This window comes from Carassius auratus, chromosome 38 (assembly GCF_003368295.1).
Source record: "Carassius auratus strain Wakin chromosome 38, ASM336829v1, whole genome shotgun sequence".
Lineage (NCBI taxonomy): Eukaryota > Metazoa > Chordata > Actinopteri > Cypriniformes > Cyprinidae > Carassius > Carassius auratus.
Genome location: NC_039280.1, coordinates 6,763,642 through 6,784,982, shown reverse-complemented (window position 1 = coordinate 6,784,982; position 21,341 = coordinate 6,763,642). Strand labels below are relative to the sequence as shown.

Below are 21,341 nucleotides of genomic sequence, written 5' to 3'. Positions count from 1 at the left end.
TTATTATTATTAATAATACAGAAAACAGCTGCAACTTTTTGTGGAATCACAGCATTTATTTGAAATGCAAAGATCCCTTGAAAAAAAGAGTTTCAGAAAAATCTTACTGGCCCCACAATCTTAAAAATGAATGTTTACGTAATCCTCTAAACTGTATTGCCCTGTTCAGTGACAAAAAGATTACCTCCTATCTAAAGGCTAATGGATTCCGTCTTTCTCCACAAAACAAATAAGAGGGAGAATTTAAAGATATGATTGATTATATCCTCCCCTCCACTCAGTCACATTGTTATGTATTGTTCCAAAAGACTGTCAATCACAGAGAAAAATGCAAATGCCCTTTAAAATTCCCTTTAAAGAGTCACAGTCTTGTTAGAAAAAGGTCAGTAAATTCCCTTCATAATCACCGAGCCAGCACTGGATCTACAAAATAAAAAGAATGAATAAAGTAAAAGCAACATCAACTGAATTCAAACTAGCTAGGCTTAGATTTAAACAAGCGTGAAACTGCCATCCTACTCTGTCACAAACAATATCTGAACCTTAATGTGATGTAGCATGCAGACAGATGAAATCATGCAGGGTTTTTGAGGCGGTTCCCTTGGAAACCATTTTCAACAGTCCCCACAGGTTAGTGAGGAGCGCCTCTCTATCCCTCCTCTCTCTCTTTTATGCTGAGCCTTAGACTCTCCAGAGCTGTTTGTGATCATGGCTTTTAACCATACAGGTGACTAACATTAAATATTATGAGGGGAAAGATGCTTCCTAACATTTAGGCTAATCTGATATTTGTGTGTGTGTGTGTGTGTGTGTGTAAATAATAAGACAGTGTCTTATCAGTAGAGTGGGTCATACAATATTTCCCAAAACTAAAAAGATGACTAAATGAAAAGGGACACAATTTTTGAGTGTTTATTTGCAATGGTGTGCCTGGCCAAGTATAATTTAACATTTAGTTGTATTTAGTTATTACAATATTGCAAAATATTTTTTTAAAAAATCATGAAAGATCTTTCCTCCCAAGGCCTTGTAATAACACAATATGGCTCAATAAAAAACAAACATTTCAAACTGAAAATGAACAAAGATATAAATACTTAATTGATTAAGGAGAGCAAGCCTGTAAACCAGACAAACATATTCATTGTTGTACAGAATTAAACACTTAAAAATGTAGGTACTGTCCAGGTACTTAAGTGAATTATTTCTAAAGTACTGATTTACTTTTTGTCAGCTGAACTAGAGGCACAACAAAACTAAGCAATAAAATTCATGTCAAAACAAAATATTTTTATAGAAACAAGGTGTAATTACTTTGTGCTTTTCTTAGTAAACATAAAAGAGAATTTACAGAACCTTTATAGTTGTGGAAACTGTCACCAAAAATCAATCAAACAAACAATATCTTCTGGATATGGCTAATTTTCTGGATGTAGCTCTAATGTATCTTAATGCATTTGCTGAAAGAATGTTGACATATTCTTAATCTGTTTGAGCAGAAGATAACAAGGAAGACAAACGATCACTGCATAGGATAACTGTTATAATAAAATTCAGTTTAGCCCTTGAAATAAAACCACTACACAGTGTAGTTTTCACAGTAGCTGGTCTTTCTCTCTCTTCCCTCTTTACTGAGCAGGTAGAACGAGTCCGAAATGCAGAACCAGCATGCCATCCTAAAATGGGAAAATAAGAAATGTGGGTATTGAGGAATGCACATTCACACAACTGTTTAAAAGTTTTGGGTCAGCAAATCTTTTCAAATTAATTAATACTCGTATTCAGTAAGAACAAGCTAAATGGATCAAAAGTAATAGCAAGAATTTTACATTGTCAGTGATGATTTCTATTTCAAACAAATGTTATTTTTAAGGAACTTATTCTAAGGATTCTGAGAGTAGTGTATCAGTTTTCACAAAACCATTAAGCAGCACAACTGGTAATAATAAGAAATGTTTCTTAAGCAGCAAATGAGCCTATAAAATTGCATTTTGATGTCAGATTAACCCAAATGAATTATCAAAGATGTCATTTAAAAATGATTTGTCAATTTTTAATTTAGTAAATTTTCTGTCTTATATATATATATATATATACAGTATTGTTCAAAATAATAGCAGTACAATGTGACTAACCAGAATAATCAAGTTTTTAGTATATTTTTTTTTTTTGCTACGTGGCAAACAAGTTACCAGTAGGTTCAGTAGATTGTCAGAAAACAAACAAGACCCAGCATTCATGATATGCACGCTCTTAAGGCTGTGCAATTGGGCAATTAGTTGAAAGGGGTGTGTTAAAAAAAATAGCAGTGTCTACCTTTGACTGTACAAACTCAAAACTATTTTGTACAAACTTTTTTTTTTCTGGGATTTAGCAATCCTGTGAATCACTAAACTAATATTTAGTTGTATGACCACAGTTTTTTAAAACTGCTTGACATCTGTGTGGCATGGAGTCAACCAACTTGTGGCACCTCTCAGCTGTTATTCCACTCCATGATTCTTTAACAACATTCCACAATTCATTCACATTTCTTGGTTTTGCTTCAGAAACAGCATTTTTGATATCACCCCACAAGTTCTCAATTGGATTAAGGTCTGGAGATTGGGCTGGCCACTCCATAACATTAATTTTGTTGGTTTGGAACCAAGACTTTGCCCGTTTACTAGTGTGTTTTGGGTCATTGTCTTGTTGAAACAACCATTTCAAGGGCATGTCCTCTTCAGCATAGGGCAACATGACCTCTTCAAGTATTTTAATATATGCAAACTGATCCATGATCCCTGGTATGCGATAAATAGGCCCAACACCATAGTAGGAGAAACATGCCCATATCATGATGCTTGCACCTCCATGCTTCACTGTCTTCACTGTGTACTGTGGCTTGAATTCAGAGTTTGGGGGTCGTCTCACAAACTGTCTGTGGCCCTTGGACCCAAAAAGAACAATTTTACTCTCATCAGTCCACAAAATGTTCCTCCATTTCTCTTTAGGCCAGTTGATGTGTTCTTTGGCAAATTGTAACCTCTTCTGCATATGCCTTTTTTTTAACAGAGGGACTTTGCGGGGGATTCTTGAAAATAGATTAGCTTCACACAGACGTCTTCTAACTGTCACAGTACTTACAGGTAACTCCAGACTGTCTTTGATCATCCTGGAGGTGATCATTGGCTGAGCCTTTGCCATTCTGGTTATTCTTCTATCCATTTTGATGGTTGTCTTCCGTTTTCTTCCACGTCTCTCTGGTTTTGCTCTCCATTTTAAGTCATTGGAGATCATTTTAGCTGAACAGCCTATCATTTTTTGCACCTCTTTATAGGTTTTCCCCTCTCTAATCAACTTTTTAATCAAAGTACGCTGTTCTTCTGAACAATGTCTTGAACGACCCATTTTCCTCAGCTTTCAAATGCATGTTCAACAAGTGTTGGCTTCATCCTTAAATAGGGGCCACCTGATTCACACCTGTTTCTTCACAAAATTGATGACCTCAGTGATTGAATGCCACACTGCTATTTTTTTGAACACACCCCTTTCAACTAATTCAACTAATTGCCCAATTGCACAGCCTTAAGAGCGTGCATATCATGAATGCTGGGTCTCATTTGTTTTCTGAGAATCTACTGAACCTACTGGTAACTTGTTTGCCACGTAGCAATAAAAAAATATACGAAAAACCTTGATTATTCTGGTTAGTCACATTGTACTGCTATTATTTTGAACAATACTGTATATATATATATATATATATATATATATATATATATATAAATATGATATGCTATTTTGAGAGACAGCAGCACTTGAAGCTGTAGTTAAGGCTCAAATGTAATGCTGTGTGAAGACAGGAACTGTGTAAGGCACCTGTTTTTCACACTTATTAACAGCTTGCACGAGGCTCGTTCTCAATGAACTCTCTTTCAGCTAGTTCCAAACCTGCATACGTTTTTTTTTTTTCTTCTGTTGAACATAGAAGATATTTTATGCTGCTGGTTGACTTTCAAAGTAGGGTAAAAAAAATTGTAAGGAAGTTAATTGGGAGCAGAAACTGTTTGGTTCCCAAAATCCTTAAAATCTCTTCTTTTGTATTCAACACAAGATATAAACTCATACAGGTTCGGAAAAACATGACAATGAGTAAATAATGACAGAATTAAACATTTTGGATGAACCATCCCTTTAAACATTTATTTATGCCTACAGCTCAAAAATATGAAAGGTATATTATATCAGACACCCACCTGCAGTGCATTTTTCCCCATGGTTTTACAAACTTCTCTCAAAGACTGGTATTGTTCAAGAAGATGCTCTCCACACACAACATCAACCTGACAAATAAAGCAGAATGTAAATGTTCATGTAAGTGATGCAAGTCTGTTTTTTTCATCTGTCGTATCATCTATGCCAATGCTTTAGCCTAATCACTTTAGAAAAGTAATAGCACACCTCCACTCACAACACTGCATGTTTTGAAGTATCATTCCTGACCATAACACGATGCAAAAGTTGAACACTTAGAAACAACCTTCACAAAAATATAACAAGTAATATGAGCAATGGAAATAGGGATTCTTGCATTAGCAATACAAGAATTACTTATAAAAGATGTTGGATTCCAGAGGGTTCAATCTTTTTGGAAGAGTGTTTTTTCTCAGTGACCCAAAAATGCCAGGTGGAAATTAATTTCAAGCCTCTATATGAATATAAAATACAGCCTCAGTGTATTCCCAAAATAATAAGACAATTTCTAGTATGTGGAGCAGGGCACAGCAGGCTGTCCTGGAGCGAAGCACACAAACCCTGGTGTCTCCTCTTTCACCTCTATCCCAGTAGATGTCCCTGGCACTACGAGGTGTTCCTCACCAGGCCAGATAAGTCTTAGCTAATCAACACTGAGTGCAGGGACGGCAGGAAAAAACCTGTAAGCCAGTAATCCAGATACGACTGTTAGCCTTACAACATGCAAGCAGCCTTCTGCTGCATGTGACCACAGATCTGCAATTAATGTTAATTACTAGTGCTGTCAAACAATTAATTGCAATTCATTGCACCCAAAAGAAAAAAAAAATATTCACATAATATATGTGTACTGTGTATATTTATTATGTATATATTAATAAAAACACGTGTTTTTGTTTTGAGAAAAATATGTTATGATTATATAATGTACATATTTATATATAATATGTAAATATTTTCAAGATATATACTGTATGTGTGTGCTTTTACACAAAGTGCACATATATTGTGTGAACAATTATTTTGGATGCAATTAATCGCAATTAATAATTTGACAGCACTATTAATTACAAAAACAAAAAGGTAAAAGTATATTAATTCTGAAAAAACTTTGAACTGTTATGGCAACAAAATTGTAAAATTAATTTTTTTGTCTCACAGTAATCAAATTAGGTGGGACAAATGTAAATTCATTTGTGGTAAATAACATTATGCTTAACCTGAATTGAACCCAGAATATATCTTTAAAATGCCCCAACTGACATGTATACATACCATGAACAATCAACAATGAAAATAATATCAATACATAAGCATATTTTTGTGAAACTGTTGTATGTAGCTTAAAGTTTAATGTTACACTTTATTTTAAGGTACTAGGTAATATTAATTACCAACATATACTTACTATATAGTTAGGATTAGGGCTAGAGTTTGGTTTAGATACTTGTAATTATGCATTCTTACTTCTCATTACTATAGTGGGTACATGTAACATACAGTATGCAACAAGGAAAAAACATCTTTGTCAGTCTGCAGAAATATATATATATATATATATATATATATATATATATATATATAACAGCACTAGATTTTCTTTTCAAACATAATCACTGTTATTCACAACCACAGACAGTCATTTCTATGCTCTACTGAGCTGTGCTTCTTTTCAAAGACTCAAATCCTTATCCAGAACTGGGATTAGAGGAAAACTAATTAAACAGCAATGTGGCAGGACTGTGAAGTGTGACAGAGTCACTGAAGTGTTGAGAGGGAAAGGGAACTTCCTAATAACATCATTTCTTTAATCACACTTTTACATGATGACCTCCTTGTGGAAACCCTAAAGACGAGTGATTTTTGCTGAATTTAGTCCGCTACATAGGAAAAAAGAACAATTTTGCATCAAATGACTCAGCATGTCTTTGTTCTGTGTGAAGGATGGTGTCTGGTTCATTTCCCCTGTCCTGTCAGTATGAATTATTGAGCGACTGACACAGCTGGGGGGTGCTCACCCCACATATCTTTCAGACCTCTGACATTGCTGACCGTCTGAGGCAGGATTTATGCGTCTGGTTTAATGAAAACAAGCCGTTTAAAACCAAGACCTTACCCTTATACATAATATACGTAATGTGGTTAATGAGTCACAATACACAAAAACTGTGGGTGAGAAAGTTAAAGGGGATAAAATCTATATTTCACCTTGCAGTTTTGACTCAGTTCCATCTTCCTCCTGATAAAAAGCTCCACATGACGGACAGTGGCTTCCCCTGACACACGCACATACTTCCTCTCGAGGGGCTAGAGGGTGAAAATATCATCAGGATATTAAAAATGAAAATAACAGACAGGCCTACAGAACAATTTCAGCTCAATTCTACATAATGATTCAAGTGTATACATTAAGTACAAATATGAACATTACCTTATAGTTCTCAATACCCTTTTCAGCTCTGTAAATCAAAGAAATGTAAAAATAAAGATTACCGTAGGTGAAACATTAACAGATGACATATTTTGAGTTTCTGCAACAATAAATCGGATAATTTATAAATAATAGGCGGGCATTTATAATTGTGCAATTTCAACCAAAAAAAAAAAAAGCACATGGCATATGATTCTCAACCAGGGGGAACATCACAAAAAATTATTCTTGATTTTACTAAAGACAATACAGAATATCATGAAAACAAAAAATTAATCGCTTTGAATTTGTGCAATACACAACAATCAGTAATATTGATAAAAAAATTAAAACAGTTAAGACTTACAGCAGAAATATCAAATATCTTAGCCAATAAGAAGGGGCTTTAAATAGTGCATAGATAATGGGAGGCCTTTCAATCAAAAAGACTGAAAATCATGGCTTTAAGGAGTCTTTTGATTTTTGATTGTTTAGCTCCATCTAGTGATGATAGACAACATAACTCATCTAGCATTCAGAAAGATTAAATTCAACATGAAATCAAAATCTACCCTTTTTACTTCCTAAAGCATGTTCCAAGTCTAGAAACTGAATGACATCACTGATATAAGTATAATCACAAATCAACATTACTGACCCCACGAACTCCAACATCAGAGACACATCTAGCTCTGAGGGAATAGTAAAAACAGACTGCGGCAGCATGTCTTTCTTCTGTCTATGATGCAGCTTCCCTTGGTACGTAGCTGGAGATGCCACTGAGGGGGAACGAGAGAGAAAAGATTACATCATAAGTACATTAAAATAATATTACGAAGCCTCTCCTATGCACTTATATTCAAAGAATATACTCCAGAAGAGTGATTGCATGAACAAACCTGGCTTAGGAACGTCAAGCCCTCTCTGTTTATAAAATGCATATATTCGCGACCTTTCATCTGATGAAAAAAACAAAACAAAAACAAAACATATTTTCTGTGAAATGCTTCTCACATTTATTTAAAAAATCAGAATGGGACAACAAAAGTGTAACAAGAAAGAGTTCAACATAAACTTCACTAACCTTCTTCCAAATACGGAACCATCTTGAAAACAATGTCTTGCAATTGCCTGTCAGGTCTAAAAGAGAAAAAGGGATGAAATTTGACTCCCATACTAAAACATGACCAGTGATTAAACACCAAAGCATATAAGAATCCCTAAAGACCCTGAGACATATGTGAGGCTGTTATTGCTAGGCAGCAGTAATTAGACACAAGGGATGGTCTAGAACATAACAGCTAGTCTAAATCTCTAGTGGCAGACCAAAACCGGTAAACAACACAACGCCTTATACACAAAGTTTGCCAAAGCTGAAATTGGCAAGAACAATATTAATAAAAAAGACATCAATAGAAGTAAAGTTACCTGATACTGTACAGTGGCTGTGTCTGGTGCACAACAATGGAGCAGTTAGGACACCTGTTGCTATAGAAAAAGTGCTTGACAATGCAGCTCTTACAAACTGTGAAGGAGGAAATAAGCAGGCATGATGCCAAACACAGTACAGATCACAGATTACATGGGATAATGACAAAAATTAATTAATTTATGCCACTACATCGGTGGGAAATGTGCACTTACAAGTGTGAAGACACTCTGTGATGGTGGTGGCATCAATGAAAAATCCATTGCAGAGGGCACAGCGAATATAGGGATAAAATTCCCTAAGAGGCAAGGAGTGCTTTGAAGAGAATAAACAGTAATCAAACATTAAAGTCAAATAAATTAAATAAAATTACATATACATATATATATATATATATATATATATATACATACAGTATTGTTCAAAATAATAGCAGTACAATGTGACTAACCAGAATAATCAAGGTTTTTAGTATATTTTTTATTGCTACGTGGCAAACAAGTTACCAGTAGGTTCAGTAGATTGTCAGAAAACAAACAAGACCCAGCATTCATGATATGCACGCTCTTAAGGCTGTGCAATTGGGCAATTAGTTGAAAGGGGTGTGTTCAAAAAAATAGCAGTGTCTACCTTTGACTGTACAAACTCAAAACTATTTTGTACAAACATTTTTTTTTCTGGGATTTAGCAATCCTGTGAATCACTAAACTAATATTTAGTTGTATGACCACAGTTTTTTAAAACTGTTTGACATCTGTGTGGCATGGAGTCAACCAACTTGTGGCACCTCTCAGCTGTTATTCCACTCCATGATTCTTTAACAACATTCCACAATTCATTCACATTTCTTGGTTTTGCTTCAGAAACAGCATTTTTGATATCACCCCACAAGTTCTCAATTGGATTAAGGTCTGGAGATTGGGCTGGCCACTCCATAACATTAATTTTGTTGGTTTGGAACCAAGACTTTGCCCGTTTACTAGTGTGTTTTGGGTCATTGTCTTGTTGAAACAACCATTTCAAGGGCATGTCCTCTTCAGCATAGGGCAACATGACCTCTTCAAGTATTTTAACATATGCAAACTGATCCATGATCCCTGGTATGCGATAAATAGGCCCAACACCATAGTAGGAGAAACATGGCCATATCATGATGCTTGCACCTCCATGCTTCACTGTCTTCACTGTGTACTGTGGCTTGAATTCAGAGTTTGGGGGTCGTCTCACAAACTGCCTGTGGCCCTTGGACCCAAAAAGAACAATTTTACTCTCATCAGTCCACAAAATGTTCCTCCATTTCTCTTTAGGCCAGTTGATGTGTTCTTTGGCAAATTGTAACCTCTTCTGCACATGCCTTTTTTTTTAACAGAGGGACTTTGCGGGGGATTCTTGAAAATAGATTAGCTTCACACAGACGTCTTCTAACTGTCACAGTACTTACAGGTAACTCCAGACTGTCTTTGATCATCCTGGAGGTGATCATTGGCTGAGCCTTTGCCATTCTGGTTATTCTTCTATCCATTTTGATGGTTGTCTTCCGTTTTCTTCCACGTCTCTCTGGTTTTGCTCTCCATTTTAAGGCATTGGAGATCATTTTAGCTGAACAGCCTATCATTTTTTTGCACCTCTTTATAGGTTTTCCCCTCTCTAATCAACTTTTTAATCAAAGTACGCTGTTCTTCTGAACAATGTCTTGAACGACCCATTTTCCTCAGCTTTCAAATGCATGTTCAACAAGTGTTGGCTTCATCCTTAAATAGGGGCCACCTGATTCACACCTGTTTCTTCACAAAATTGATGACCTCAGTGATTGAATGCCACACTGCTATTTTTTTGAACACACCCCTTTCAACTAATTCAACTAATTGCCCAATTGCACAGCCTTAAGAGCGTGCATATCATGAATGCTGGGTCTCATTTGTTTTCTGAGAATCTACTGAACCTACTGGTAACTTGTTTGCCACGTAGCAATAAAAAAATATACGAAAAACCTTGATTATTCTGGTTAGTCACATTGTACTGCTATTATTTTGAACAATACTGTATATATATATATATATATAATACACTATAGGTCAAAAGTCTGGAATCAGAACGATTTTTAATGTTTCTTTTTTACAGGAGTTTCTTATGCTCATCAAGGCTGCATTTATTTGATCAAAAATACAGGAAAAATTTAATGTTGTGAAATATCATTACAATGTAAAATAATGTTTTATATTTTTAATATACATAAAAATCTATTTTATTTCTGTGATGCAAAGCTGAGTTTTTAGCATCATTACTCCAGTGTCACTAGATCCTTCAGGAATCATTCTAATACACTGCTTAATATTTTTATGGAACCTGTGATACTTTTTTCAGGGTTCATTGATGAACAAAGAGTTAAGAAGAAGAGCATTTATTTAAAACAAATATTTTCTAACAATATACACTTCAAAAGGTTGAAAGAAAATAAAATGTTTATTCAGCAAAGAAAGATGTGTTAAATTGATAAGAAGAAGTGATAGCAAAGGTTTATATTGTTAGAAAATATTTATATTTTGAATAAATGCTGTTCTTGTTAACTTCTTTATTTCTTTAGAAAATTCTGGAAAAAAAGTAGCACAGTTTCCTAAAAATATTTGGCAGCACAACTGTTGCCAAAATTTTTCATTATAATAAAAAAATCAGCATATTAGAATGATTTCTTAAGGATCGTGTGACACTTTATACTGGACTAATGACTGATGGAAATTCAGCTTTACATTACTTAAATAAATGATATTTAAAAGGATATTGAAACAGAATCCATAATTTTATATTGTAATAACATTTAGCAAGATTACTAGTTTTTTTCTGTATTTTGATCAAATAAATGCAGCCTTGATGAGCTTAAGAGACTTCTTTAAGAAAAAAAAACTGATCCCCAACTTTTGATTGGTAGTGTGTGTGTGTGTGTGTGTGTGTGTGTGTGTATATATATATATATATATATATAAACACACACACACACACACACACACATGCATATATATGTGTGTGTGTGTATGTATGTGTGTAAAGACTTATGTTTTTAAACAAGTGTATACAATACAATCATATATATTAATATAATTATTCATATTACCTCATATACCTCATTTAAACACTCATATACAAATTACAAATGAGTATGTTTAGCATAAGTACAAGTAGTATTTAACGTAATAGGTTAAGTATATTTTATCTACATATAAAACATACACAAACATGTTTATAAGTCGATTAATTATATGCGATATAACAACTTATAGCCTAGAAGTTCAAGTACTTTAGTAATAAAAACTGTATTAATTTGTTGATTTAGTGCTGTACCTCGTCGTCAGGGTGTGTTTCGTGAGTTCTCTGGCTGTGGTCGGAGTCCCGGCGCTCATCCTGTCCGCTGAGTGAAGCGTCTGTCCGGGAGGAGGACCCCCGCGTGGATCCCTCCTCCACAACTCCGTCCACAGTTCCGTCCATAGTGCACTCAAAGAGCGAAGCCCTCAAAACAACTGCAGGAGAACAACTACAGGTGTCTGTCTGATCTCTCTGCAGTGGTTGGATGATTTCATTCAAGATCAATCGCGAATAGTAAATTTCACACTTTAGTAACACTTCAATCTACTTCTGCACCTTCACGGTGAGCGCGCAATACTCCGGTGACGCAGTTCAATGAGGCTAGAATAAAAGTCCCCACGGGAACGAATAAATAGGTTAAAATATATAAAATAACAATTTATAAATAAAGATGCAAGTGATTACTGCAAAAACTATTACAAAATATATGTATATTAGTAGTTCGTAGAGTAATTGACTCATCCAGGCCACAGAATTAGATATTTTTGCTACTTTTTTATATAGACAATTAAGTAATAATAATAATAATAATAATAATAATAATAATAATTGACAAGCTTTAACTGAACATGCCATTTTTTTCTTGAACTGCATCAACACCAACAAAAATAATATAACGTATAATATAACATATCATATTTTTTCCTCGTAGTTAAAATGGAACATGTTGGGGAGGAAAAACATTGTTTTAATTGTTTTTTTTTTCTTTTTCTGGTGAAAATACACCCCACAAAGTCGACATATTCGCAAACCTTTGTGAACAATTCAGGATTGTGAACAGTTTATAATAGTTTTATGACTAAGAAATATTAAATGGCTTAAAGACAAAGAACGACAAAGCGCCTTCATTGAAACTTAAATGATATTATATCTAGGTTAATAAGTCTTTGTCTTTCTTATATTTATTATGTGTATTTCTAAAGCATTATTAATACGACAATGGTGAAGTTCCTTTTCGAGTGGAGTTTTCTCCCCTCTCCCGGCGCGAGAGAGGCACGACAGCAAAGATCAAGATGGCGGCGCCTATGAACAACGTGGATGAAATTCGTGATAGAGTGATATTGGGTGAATATGGCGTAAAAAATGTAAGTTATGACCTTTGTGGCATATTTAATTAATGTTCAGTGTATGTTTATGTCTATACAGAGTGTTTCATTACCAGTATAAGTGCCATTTATTTAATAATGTGACGTTGCACATGTCGCCCAGGTTTCTTGGTAACTTTACACAAGCTTCAGCGATTGTTGTTTATGAGCTTTATATGAGAACATAGTTATTGTTTGTTAAAATGTATTCCCGTAAAGTGCATATGTAAGTATTATGTAACTTACTGTATTTACAGGTCCATACTACAGATTATCCCGGAAATTACCCTGGTTACGATGACACATGGGATTTGGAAAAATTCAAAAAGGTGTGTGAAATGCACAAGCTGTCTTTTATTAAAATGAATGTAGTCGCTGCTAAATTGGGCTTTTTTTATGTGATTGACCAACAAATTGTGTTACTTTATTCTTGTAGAATTTCCGGATTGATATAGTTCATTCGGATGAGAACATGTTGGAGTTTGATATGATTGGTATAGATGCTTCCATTGCCAATGCTTTTCGCCGTATACTACTGGCTGAGGTATGTTTAGTGATGTTTGGTGTCTGCTTGTGTACCTGTTACATTACATTCATAATGAGCTGCTTTTGAAACGGGATCTGATAGTCATCTTCTGTTTTTTCTTCCCCATCTTATTTGAAAATTAAGGTCCCAACAATGGCCATCGAAAAAGTCTTCATTTACAATAACACATCGATCATTCAGGATGAGATTCTAGCTCATAGACTTGGTCTTGTGCCCATAAAAGCAGATCCTCGTCTTTTTGAGTACAGGAATCCGGGTATGTACATTAAGGACTCACAAAATTCTTGTTTTACTTTAAAATGTCAGACAAATGTATTTGTCTTGAGAAAAGTGGTTTATGTAATGGTCCCACAAATGCCAGCACTGACTGAAGCTGTTTATTTTTCTTTTTTTACATACTAATGTAAATGATAATGTGGGTTGTGTTTGTCAGAGGATGAGGAAGGTACAGAAATTGACACAATTCAACTTCAGCTGAAGGTAAAATGCTCCAGGAATCCTAGAGCCCCTAAAGACTCTTCAGATCCCAAGGAGTTATATCTCAATCACATGGGTGAGTAAAGCAGGGCTAACTTACTGTAATTAAGCTTTTTTTAGATGTCAAAATTAGACATTTTTTTTAACCCATTAGGTTTCTAGTATAATCATAATTTTTCTTTTTTATTCAATTATCCATACTTTCTCTGGTCCGTTAAAGCTTCAAAAAAGTATAGTGATGTCAAATGCAATTTTAAAAAGTTCCAGGTTTGCTTTGTGTTTTTGAATGGCTGCAAAATTTGGCCAAAAACCTTACGTATGGCTAGCAAATAATTAAAAGAGTAATTATTAATAAATAATGAATAATTAATTTATAATACTAGGGCTGCCCTCGACTAAGTATTTTCCTGGTTGACTAGTACAAGGCTATGCAGGCAATTAAAGGCTCATTATAATGATTTAAGTGGTTTATTAATAAATGTGTGATTAGTCGGTTAAAATGAACGACTAATCACACATTTATTAATAAACCATTTAAATAATTATAATGAGCCTTTCATTGCCTGCATAGCCTTGTAAGCGCTCAAGCACATGCATGCAAGCTTGCCACAGCACACCGGCAGAAGTAATGATTATGAATGTGTCAGGGAAAATCAGTAAGGAAACTGCATTAACATTTTAATAATTCACTGATAAACTAGTGCTTGCTTTTGTTTTCGGTTTGAGATAAAGTCGGCGGCACTAATTCATAATCTCCGCAGTAGAGGATGCAACTGTATGCATGTTTCATACAGATGACATAATCTGAGAATATTTGTTTTCCATTTCACTCTCTATGGATCTATTTTTTATATCTGTAAGGCCAAAGATATACACAGAGTTTCACGTTCAAGTTCATAGAGACCGAGACAGCAGAAAGTGCATCCTGTTTGCTTTCATTATTTTACAAAAGCGTGTTTTGTTGTTATTGTTAGTGCACACAAATGAACGTGGAATCTTTACAGATTTAAAGATATATTACTGTTATCTGAAGAGCAAAAATGAGGGAGTATTTTAAGAGCAAGTGAGCTACTGTTCAGCTTCCACTCTCCACACAGACACTGAATAACACACATTTCTCTAGGTTACCATTAGATTGAGTGGCCATGTAAAGTTGCCAATACTTACATATTTCAGATGATAAACAATATTTGAGGTGGATGAATGATATCTGTCCGTCATGAACTGTGTGACTGGATTTTATGTTATTTCATTATTTTATTTTATTTACTTTTTTTTTTCTGCAACTAATAAAATGTTGGTCGACCTCTTTGAGCCTCTTCTGGTCGACTAACAATTAGTCGAGTATTAGGGGGCAGCCCTAGATAATGCTGCTTATAACAACTTAAAATGACAATTCATGTCTTAATTTCTTATTTTGTCGATATTTACCACCGCAGGGGCCCTTAAGGCTTCTTATTTGTTGACAAAAATCTGTTTATAACCACTTCTCATTACAGGTTTGGGAAATTGGTTTCCGTATTTTGTTCTCAAATGTTAGAAGGGACCCAAACTACGAACTAAAATGCCGAATCATGAGCTGCTTGTGTGTAAATAAATGCAAATAAATTCTGTTTTAATAAATCACAGATTTTGCATTTTGATAATCACATTAAACGATATCAGAGCTTAATCTGTTTTGTTTAAATGATTCGTGCAGCTCTAAATGTCATACAGAAGATGTTAATGTTTCAGTCACCACTCACTTTCCTTGTGTGGAAAAAAGATGCACTGAAATTAAAAGGTGAGGTGGCTTAGACCACCTACATCTAATTTTGTGTTCCAAATTGAAAAAGTACAAGTTTGGAACAACATGCATATTATTTGCTAACTATGAAAAAACATTCTGTGTATCACTGTCCTGTTTACGGTATGTCACTGAAGTCTTTTGTTTGGTTTCAGTCTACTCCGGTGACATTAAATGGCTCCCAATTGGAAACCAAGCCGATGTGTTTGCAGATGCCAAGATTGGTCCTGTGCATGGGGACATTCTTCTGGCACAACTTCGACCAGGCCATGAACTTGATATAGTCATGCACTGTGTCAAAGGAATAGGTAAGTAATATAAAGGGCTCCTGATCAAATAGATCCTTGATTTGATCCAGTGAGCCATAAGTATTATAGTTAGTTATTATAACTCTAATGTCCAGTCATTTATAAACTCTGTTATTAACTAGAAAGCTTTTTTGCCCCTCACAGGCAAGGATCATGCCAAGTTTTCTCCTGTGGCTACTGCAAGCTACAGACTTCTTCCTGAAATCACATTATTACAGACCATTGAGGGAGAACAAGCAGAGAGGTTAAAGCGCTGCTTCTCACCAGGAGTTATTGAGATACAGAATGTGAACGGTAGGACTGTTTCGCTGTATACATATCATATAGTCTTGATATTTGGTACTTTTGTTATTGTATTATAATCTAATAATGATGAATTTCAGGAAGGAAGGTGGCTAAAGTTGTCAACAGTCGTTTAGACACATGCAGCAGAGAAGTTCTTCGGCATGATGACTTGAAGAACTTGGTGAAACTGGGCAGAGTGCGGGATCATTTCATATGTACGTTTACAACTAAAAGCATTGAGTTAGTTTTGTTTGATGATTTACCAAATGCATTGTCAAATCTCCCTTCTGTGTTATTTTTTTAGTCTCAGTTGAGTCCACGGGGATCCTCCCTGCTGATGTCCTGGTTACTGAGGCCATTAATGTCCTCATCTCTAAGTGCCAGAAGTTCCTTACAGAGCTTGATGCGGCAGAAATGGACTAGATGGAAGAAATAAGGCCAGTCACACTCATCCTATAGATCTGAATGAAGTCATGGGACTGGTTACTGACACTGTACATAGTGTTCATATCTTAAGCAAAAAAAAAAGAAAGAAGTGAATTCATGCAAATTCCAATGAGCAATTTAAGGCCATTAGAGAATTCTGGAAATTTCTTGACATTCAAGTGTTTTTGTTTCTTTTTAGTCAAATTAATCTGTTTTGTTTGAAATGTCCCGCTATAACAAAACATAAAGATGTATATTAAACTTATGCTGTTGACAAAATTACTAATTGTCTATGAATTTTTTTCAACTTTGTTGTGAAGTGAAGTTACGTCACATTCAGCCAAGTATGGTGACCCATACTCAGAATTTGTGCTCTGCATTTAACCCATCCGAAGTGCACACACACAGAGCAGTGAACACACACACACGCACTGTGAACACACACCCGGAGCAGTGGGCAGCCATTTATGCTGCGGTGCCCGGGGAGCAGTTGGGGGTTCGATGCCTTGCTCAAGGACACCTAAGTCGGGGTATTGAGGGTGGAGAGAGCACTGTACATGCACTCCCCCACCTACAATTCCTGCCGGCCCCAGACTCGAACTCACAACCCTTCGATTGTGAGTCCGATTCTCGAACCACTAGGCCACGACTTCCGTGCACACATTTGATGTGAACATTTGATCAAAGCACCATGCCAGAGTCTTTAAATTTTTAAGCCCTATATAATGTTTTTGGTCAATTTGACACATTAAAATTTTTATAATTGTCAGGATACTGGTTACCTTTGATTATTTCCTAAAATTGAGACTTCTTCATATTTGTGGTAATGAATATGTCAAAACACTGATGTACTGTCGAATGTGCATACAAGATGTCTGTTACAAATATGTTTAGTCCGCACTTTAACACAGAAAAACACTGGTTAGCACTTAGAAAAAGGTCAGATTTCCATGATGTGTCACCCTTAAAATGAAAGGTGACACACTTCATTTTAAATACAAAAAAAAAAAAAACATCATCCATCTTCATAGTTTCCACTAGAAAAAAAGGGCCAAGCGTTGTCTAGTTTTATTTTGCCTGCCAGCTCTCCTCTCTATCAATGAAATCAAATGCCATATCTTGGAAGGAATTGTGATGGAGGCAATCAATTCAGTCTTCTGAAATGTACTTAGATTAATTAGACGTACTCCTCTTGACACGGTTTAAACATCTCGTTGTGCCAGTAGGGCTAAATAATGCAGTACTAAAGAGGCGTTTTCTTTTCATCGTGGCAGTGAACTGAAAAGTTGCCTTCGTGTTCAGTTCAGTGAAGTCACTGAGAGTTGTTTTTTGGTACTTGCTTGGAAAGTTTCCATACGGATCATCCATCATAGACATGTAATGATTATTTGCTATCAGTGCTTCTAAAGTGCACATGCTGAGGTTCCTGTCTGCTTTGAGTTACATACAAACATGCTGACTGAATTACAAGAGCTAATGTCCAGCATATGCTGCTGTTGCTAGAGGCAGATGCGTCTAAAGTAGCTTTACGTTTGGGCTGTAGGGCATTGTTTGGCACAATGAGGGCTGGAGTCAGCACAATGAAAGCATTAAGCATGAAATCCTGTTTTTTCTCGCTGGATGATACAAACACCAGAGCACCTGATGAAGTTCATCCTGATTTATGCACAATCAAGATACTTCACTTTGCATCTAATTCCTTTTTGTTCAGCTCGACAGGAGAAGTTCTTTGCTGTTTCCGTGCATTCATTCTGTCTTTTCCAGTTGGACTTAGTCACATTTCGGCATATTATTATAGTTGGGCATAACAGCTGCAGTAGATCATCTTGAATTATATTCTACCAAATACCCGCCCACCCATAACGCACAAGCAAATACATAATCACACACAATGTGTAGACATTGAAACTGGGCCAGGGTGGCTTTAGAGACGGTGAATCACAGAGGGACGTGGCACAATAAGTGGGTCACCTTCCATTATGTGGCTCTCATCATTAGAACGGTTCTGCTGAGACTGGTTGAGACTGGAGTCACTTGGCACTCTCCATTCCTCTCCATCCTGTCTCATTACTCAGCTTTGCTCTTGGCAAGCAGCAGACACCACTCAAAGCATAAAAAGACAGAAGAAAAATCTCATGTCCTTGTTGGCCAGAGCTGTTGTTTATAAAACATACTGTATTTTCCTAAGCAAGCAAATTATGGTGAAGGGATCACCCAGTTCCTCGGCCCACTGGGTGGAATTTAGTTTTTAACACTGCTTGACAGCTCATTAAGATAAAGCTTATTATATTTTTGTCTGTCTGGACATGCCCATTTTTCCTGACTACTTCAGCTTTCCATTACTAATAAAACAAATTGCTTTTGATTTCAGCGTGGGTCAAATAATTTGAAGAATGTCTCAATCTTGACATGAATGCTAGTGGAAGTTCAATGCAAGAATATCGGCTGATTTTGGCATTCTCAAAGAACTACCTTGCTGAAAAATCTTGCTTAAACCAGCCTAAACTGGTTTACTTGTCTTCCAGGTTGGTCAGACTGCCTGCCAGCTAAAGACAGCGTGGCCAGGACCGGATTAAATCACTAGGTTTTTTTCAATGGGATAATGAAACTATTTTCTACTGAATAAACCTGCTTTATCTTCCCTAAGCTGGTTTAAGTTGGTTTTAGCCGGTTTAAGCTTGTCTCCCAGTCTGGTTAACCTGTTCTTCTACCTGCCTGACCAGATATAAAGTGCCCCAAACTTTGAAGACCAGCTCTCCATTCAGCTAAAAATAGCTCAGCCAGACTGGGAGTCCACCTTAAACCACCTCAGACTAACAAACCAAGTGGGTGTTTACACAACAGCTTTTAACTAAAAACTGAAAACATTTTATGAGTTTTGGCAGTTTATTTACATGGCAACAGTGTTTTGTTGGCCTGAAGATGAAAACTGTATATATATATATATATATATATATATATATATATATATATATATATATATATATATATATATATATATATAAAACGTTTCAAAGTTCAAGTTATCTTTATTGTCTTTATATAAACTATAAAAATTACAAAGTGACATGGCCATCTACTGGCCTGGCATGCTTGTTACAGCATTTTTTGTCATTTTCGTAGATCAGTGTGAACAGGGATCGTCTATATAGAAAACATTTTAAAAACACAAAGAAGAAACTTCCCCTTTTTTTGTGCATTGTTATTATTTAAACGTCCCCCCAATTTATTTTTCAGCAAGCCAATAAACCGTTCTTATTCACAATGCCGTATAAACTCTTCCCATTCAATTAAACTAGGTAGACTCTTTGCTTTGTATAACATAGTGTCTGTAAGGATCTGTCTCCAAACGTTGATTTGTGACCCATTTGCTAGTTCTCAAATAACCTTCACATTAAGCGGTGTCCGTCCTCATCTTAGGTCACAGGTGGCTGGGCTCCTGGGGCCCTGAACGAGTAGAGTTAATTGAACACAAGGCGCCCGTCCGCCTGCCTACGTGCTCGCCGCCTGAGCGGAACAGTGTATTTCAAGCGAGCGAGCGAGAGACAGAATAATGCTGTGCCTTGTGTGCCCCGGCGAGCTATCACTGCTCTGCCGTTGCCATGGTGACAGTGCCCTCGCTGGGTACAGCGGGCTGGAGAAGTTGCTCTGGCTCTGCGTCATATTTATTCCAGTGGATCCGTGCGCTCTCTCCCGCCCCCTCCTTTTGCTCTCCTCTGCGTTCTCTCTCTCTCTCTCTCTCTCTTTCTCTGTCCATGCTTTTTAGGGCTAATTGACCCAGCTCCAGATCATCAATACACCAAGCTTTGACTACCACAAACAGCACAGACTCTGAAAAGGTAAAAATGTGGTGAGGCAAACAACGTGGAACTTGATTAGATTCACTGGCTTTTATTGAACTCAAGCTGTTTTAGTGTAATAAACTGGCTGCATTTGGTGTTGTTTTCATGCACTTAATTGGACCAAGAGTTGATTGTACAGCCTTCCTCTCTGTTTCTCAACAGTGCGACCGGGAACACCAGCGTAACTGCGAGGGAAGGTCAGTGAGTGTCAGCGCACACAGGTAAACATCTAAGCTACCATAATGGTGGTGTCAGAGGAAAGACAGAGGAGGGATCATCTTTGTTTTCAGCAGAGTCGGAGTGTGAGAGTGTGTGACTGAGGACGAAGGAGAGGGAGGGAGAGCGGGACCTGATTGTGCAGTCTGTGGTGAAGAGCATCTCCCGAGGCTCAGGGCTTCAAAGCCAATCTGTGGCTCTGAAACAAAAAGCCATTTCCTACAGCAGCGCAAAGAAAATCCTTCAGTGTGAAATTATTCTCAGTGAAGTGGCTCTCTTTGTTCTTTGCTCGCTGTGTTTTGGACTGCAGCTCCTCTCGGCTGAAGAAAGTAAATCAGTTGAGTTCATTAAAGGCATTTTTTAGGAGTAAGTAAATGATTTTACATCCGACTGGCGGGTCTTTTAGTGCATGCGTGGGATTGAGAGTGTTGTCTCCGTGTCATCAGTATATTGATTTTGAGTGACAGGTGACATGTAATAACAGCGTGCGAGAAAGCAGTGGTCCTGTTCCCTAGATACACCAGATGAGAGTCTGGGAAATCCAAGAGGTTGCTGAGTGCTCTCTCACTCCCCCCTCTCTGGAGTTGTCAGGCAGCTTTGACAGGGACGTGAAGGACCAGTGGTGTGTGAAATTCAGTAAGTTAGAAGCACAGCCCCACTGGAGGGAGAGGCTTTGAGAGGGGTAAGCGAGGGAGGCGTCGATCGATCGCGGGACTGACACGGAGCGGGTGCCATGCGGACAGGGACTTCTGTCTGTCCTTGGGACTATGAGAAAGCCAATGAGTATTTAAACAGGGAGGGCTGAAAGAATTTGAATGTGCACTTAGACAAAGACGAATGCTGAGCTTTTTACACTTGCAAAGTGAATAACTTCTACGGTGTATTGTTTGGTGTAAGTGGTCAGCCAGTTTTAGATACTGATTCCTTGAAGAAATTA

The 21,341-nt window shown here is 36.6% G+C and overlaps 2 protein-coding genes and 1 pseudogene across 2 annotated transcripts; 1 reads left to right on the top strand and 2 right to left on the bottom strand.

Annotated features, from left to right (window-relative positions):
- Positions 1-885: 885 nt before the first annotated feature.
- Positions 886-11,744, bottom strand: LOC113056827 (polycomb group RING finger protein 6-like). Its single transcript, XM_026223722.1, has 10 exons — positions 11,412-11,744; positions 8,291-8,390; positions 8,075-8,171; positions 7,731-7,786; positions 7,546-7,605; positions 7,305-7,425; positions 6,668-6,695; positions 6,445-6,543; positions 4,239-4,325; positions 886-1,676 (listed from the first exon to the last, which is right to left on the bottom strand). Exons 1-10 carry the CDS (start codon positions 11,553-11,555, stop codon positions 1,629-1,631), a joined length of 840 nt encoding a protein of 279 aa, XP_026079507.1. The 5' UTR covers positions 11,556-11,744; the 3' UTR covers positions 886-1,628.
- A 654-nt stretch (positions 11,745-12,398) lies between these two features.
- LOC113056826 (DNA-directed RNA polymerases I and III subunit RPAC1-like) lies at positions 12,399-16,625 on the top strand. Its single transcript, XM_026223721.1, has 9 exons — positions 12,399-12,517; positions 12,775-12,846; positions 12,954-13,061; positions 13,188-13,320; positions 13,498-13,617; positions 15,483-15,635; positions 15,780-15,929; positions 16,019-16,135; positions 16,225-16,625. The coding sequence occupies exons 1-9, from the start codon at positions 12,446-12,448 to the stop codon at positions 16,341-16,343; spliced, it is 1,044 nt and encodes a 347-aa protein (XP_026079506.1). The 5' UTR covers positions 12,399-12,445; the 3' UTR covers positions 16,344-16,625.
- A 4,689-nt stretch (positions 16,626-21,314) lies between these two features.
- Positions 21,315-21,341, bottom strand: part of LOC113057473 (uncharacterized) — a 5,437-nt pseudogene continuing 5,410 nt past the window's right edge.

What these genes read in the sequence shown, in the direction of transcription:
- LOC113056827 (XM_026223722.1), bottom strand. Translation starts at nt 11,555, where the DNA reads ATGGACGGAACTGTGGACGGAGTTGTGGAGGAGGGATCCACGCGGGGG. An exon ending in AAACACACCCTGACGACGAG is followed by an intron (nt 8,391 to 11,411) that starts GTACAGCACTAA and finishes TTCTCTTCAAAG; the next exon opens with CACTCCTTGCCTCTTAGGGA. An exon ending in CACAGAGTGTCTTCACACTT is followed by an intron (nt 8,172 to 8,290) that starts GTAAGTGCACAT and finishes CCTCCTTCACAG; the next exon opens with TTTGTAAGAGCTGCATTGTC.
- LOC113056826 (XM_026223721.1), top strand. Translation starts at nt 12,446, where the DNA reads ATGGCGGCGCCTATGAACAACGTGGATGAAATTCGTGATAGAGTGATA. An exon ending in ATTTGGAAAAATTCAAAAAG is followed by an intron (nt 12,847 to 12,953) that starts GTGTGTGAAATG and finishes TTATTCTTGTAG; the next exon opens with AATTTCCGGATTGATATAGT. An exon ending in TGAGATACAGAATGTGAACG is followed by an intron (nt 15,930 to 16,018) that starts GTAGGACTGTTT and finishes GATGAATTTCAG; the next exon opens with GAAGGAAGGTGGCTAAAGTT.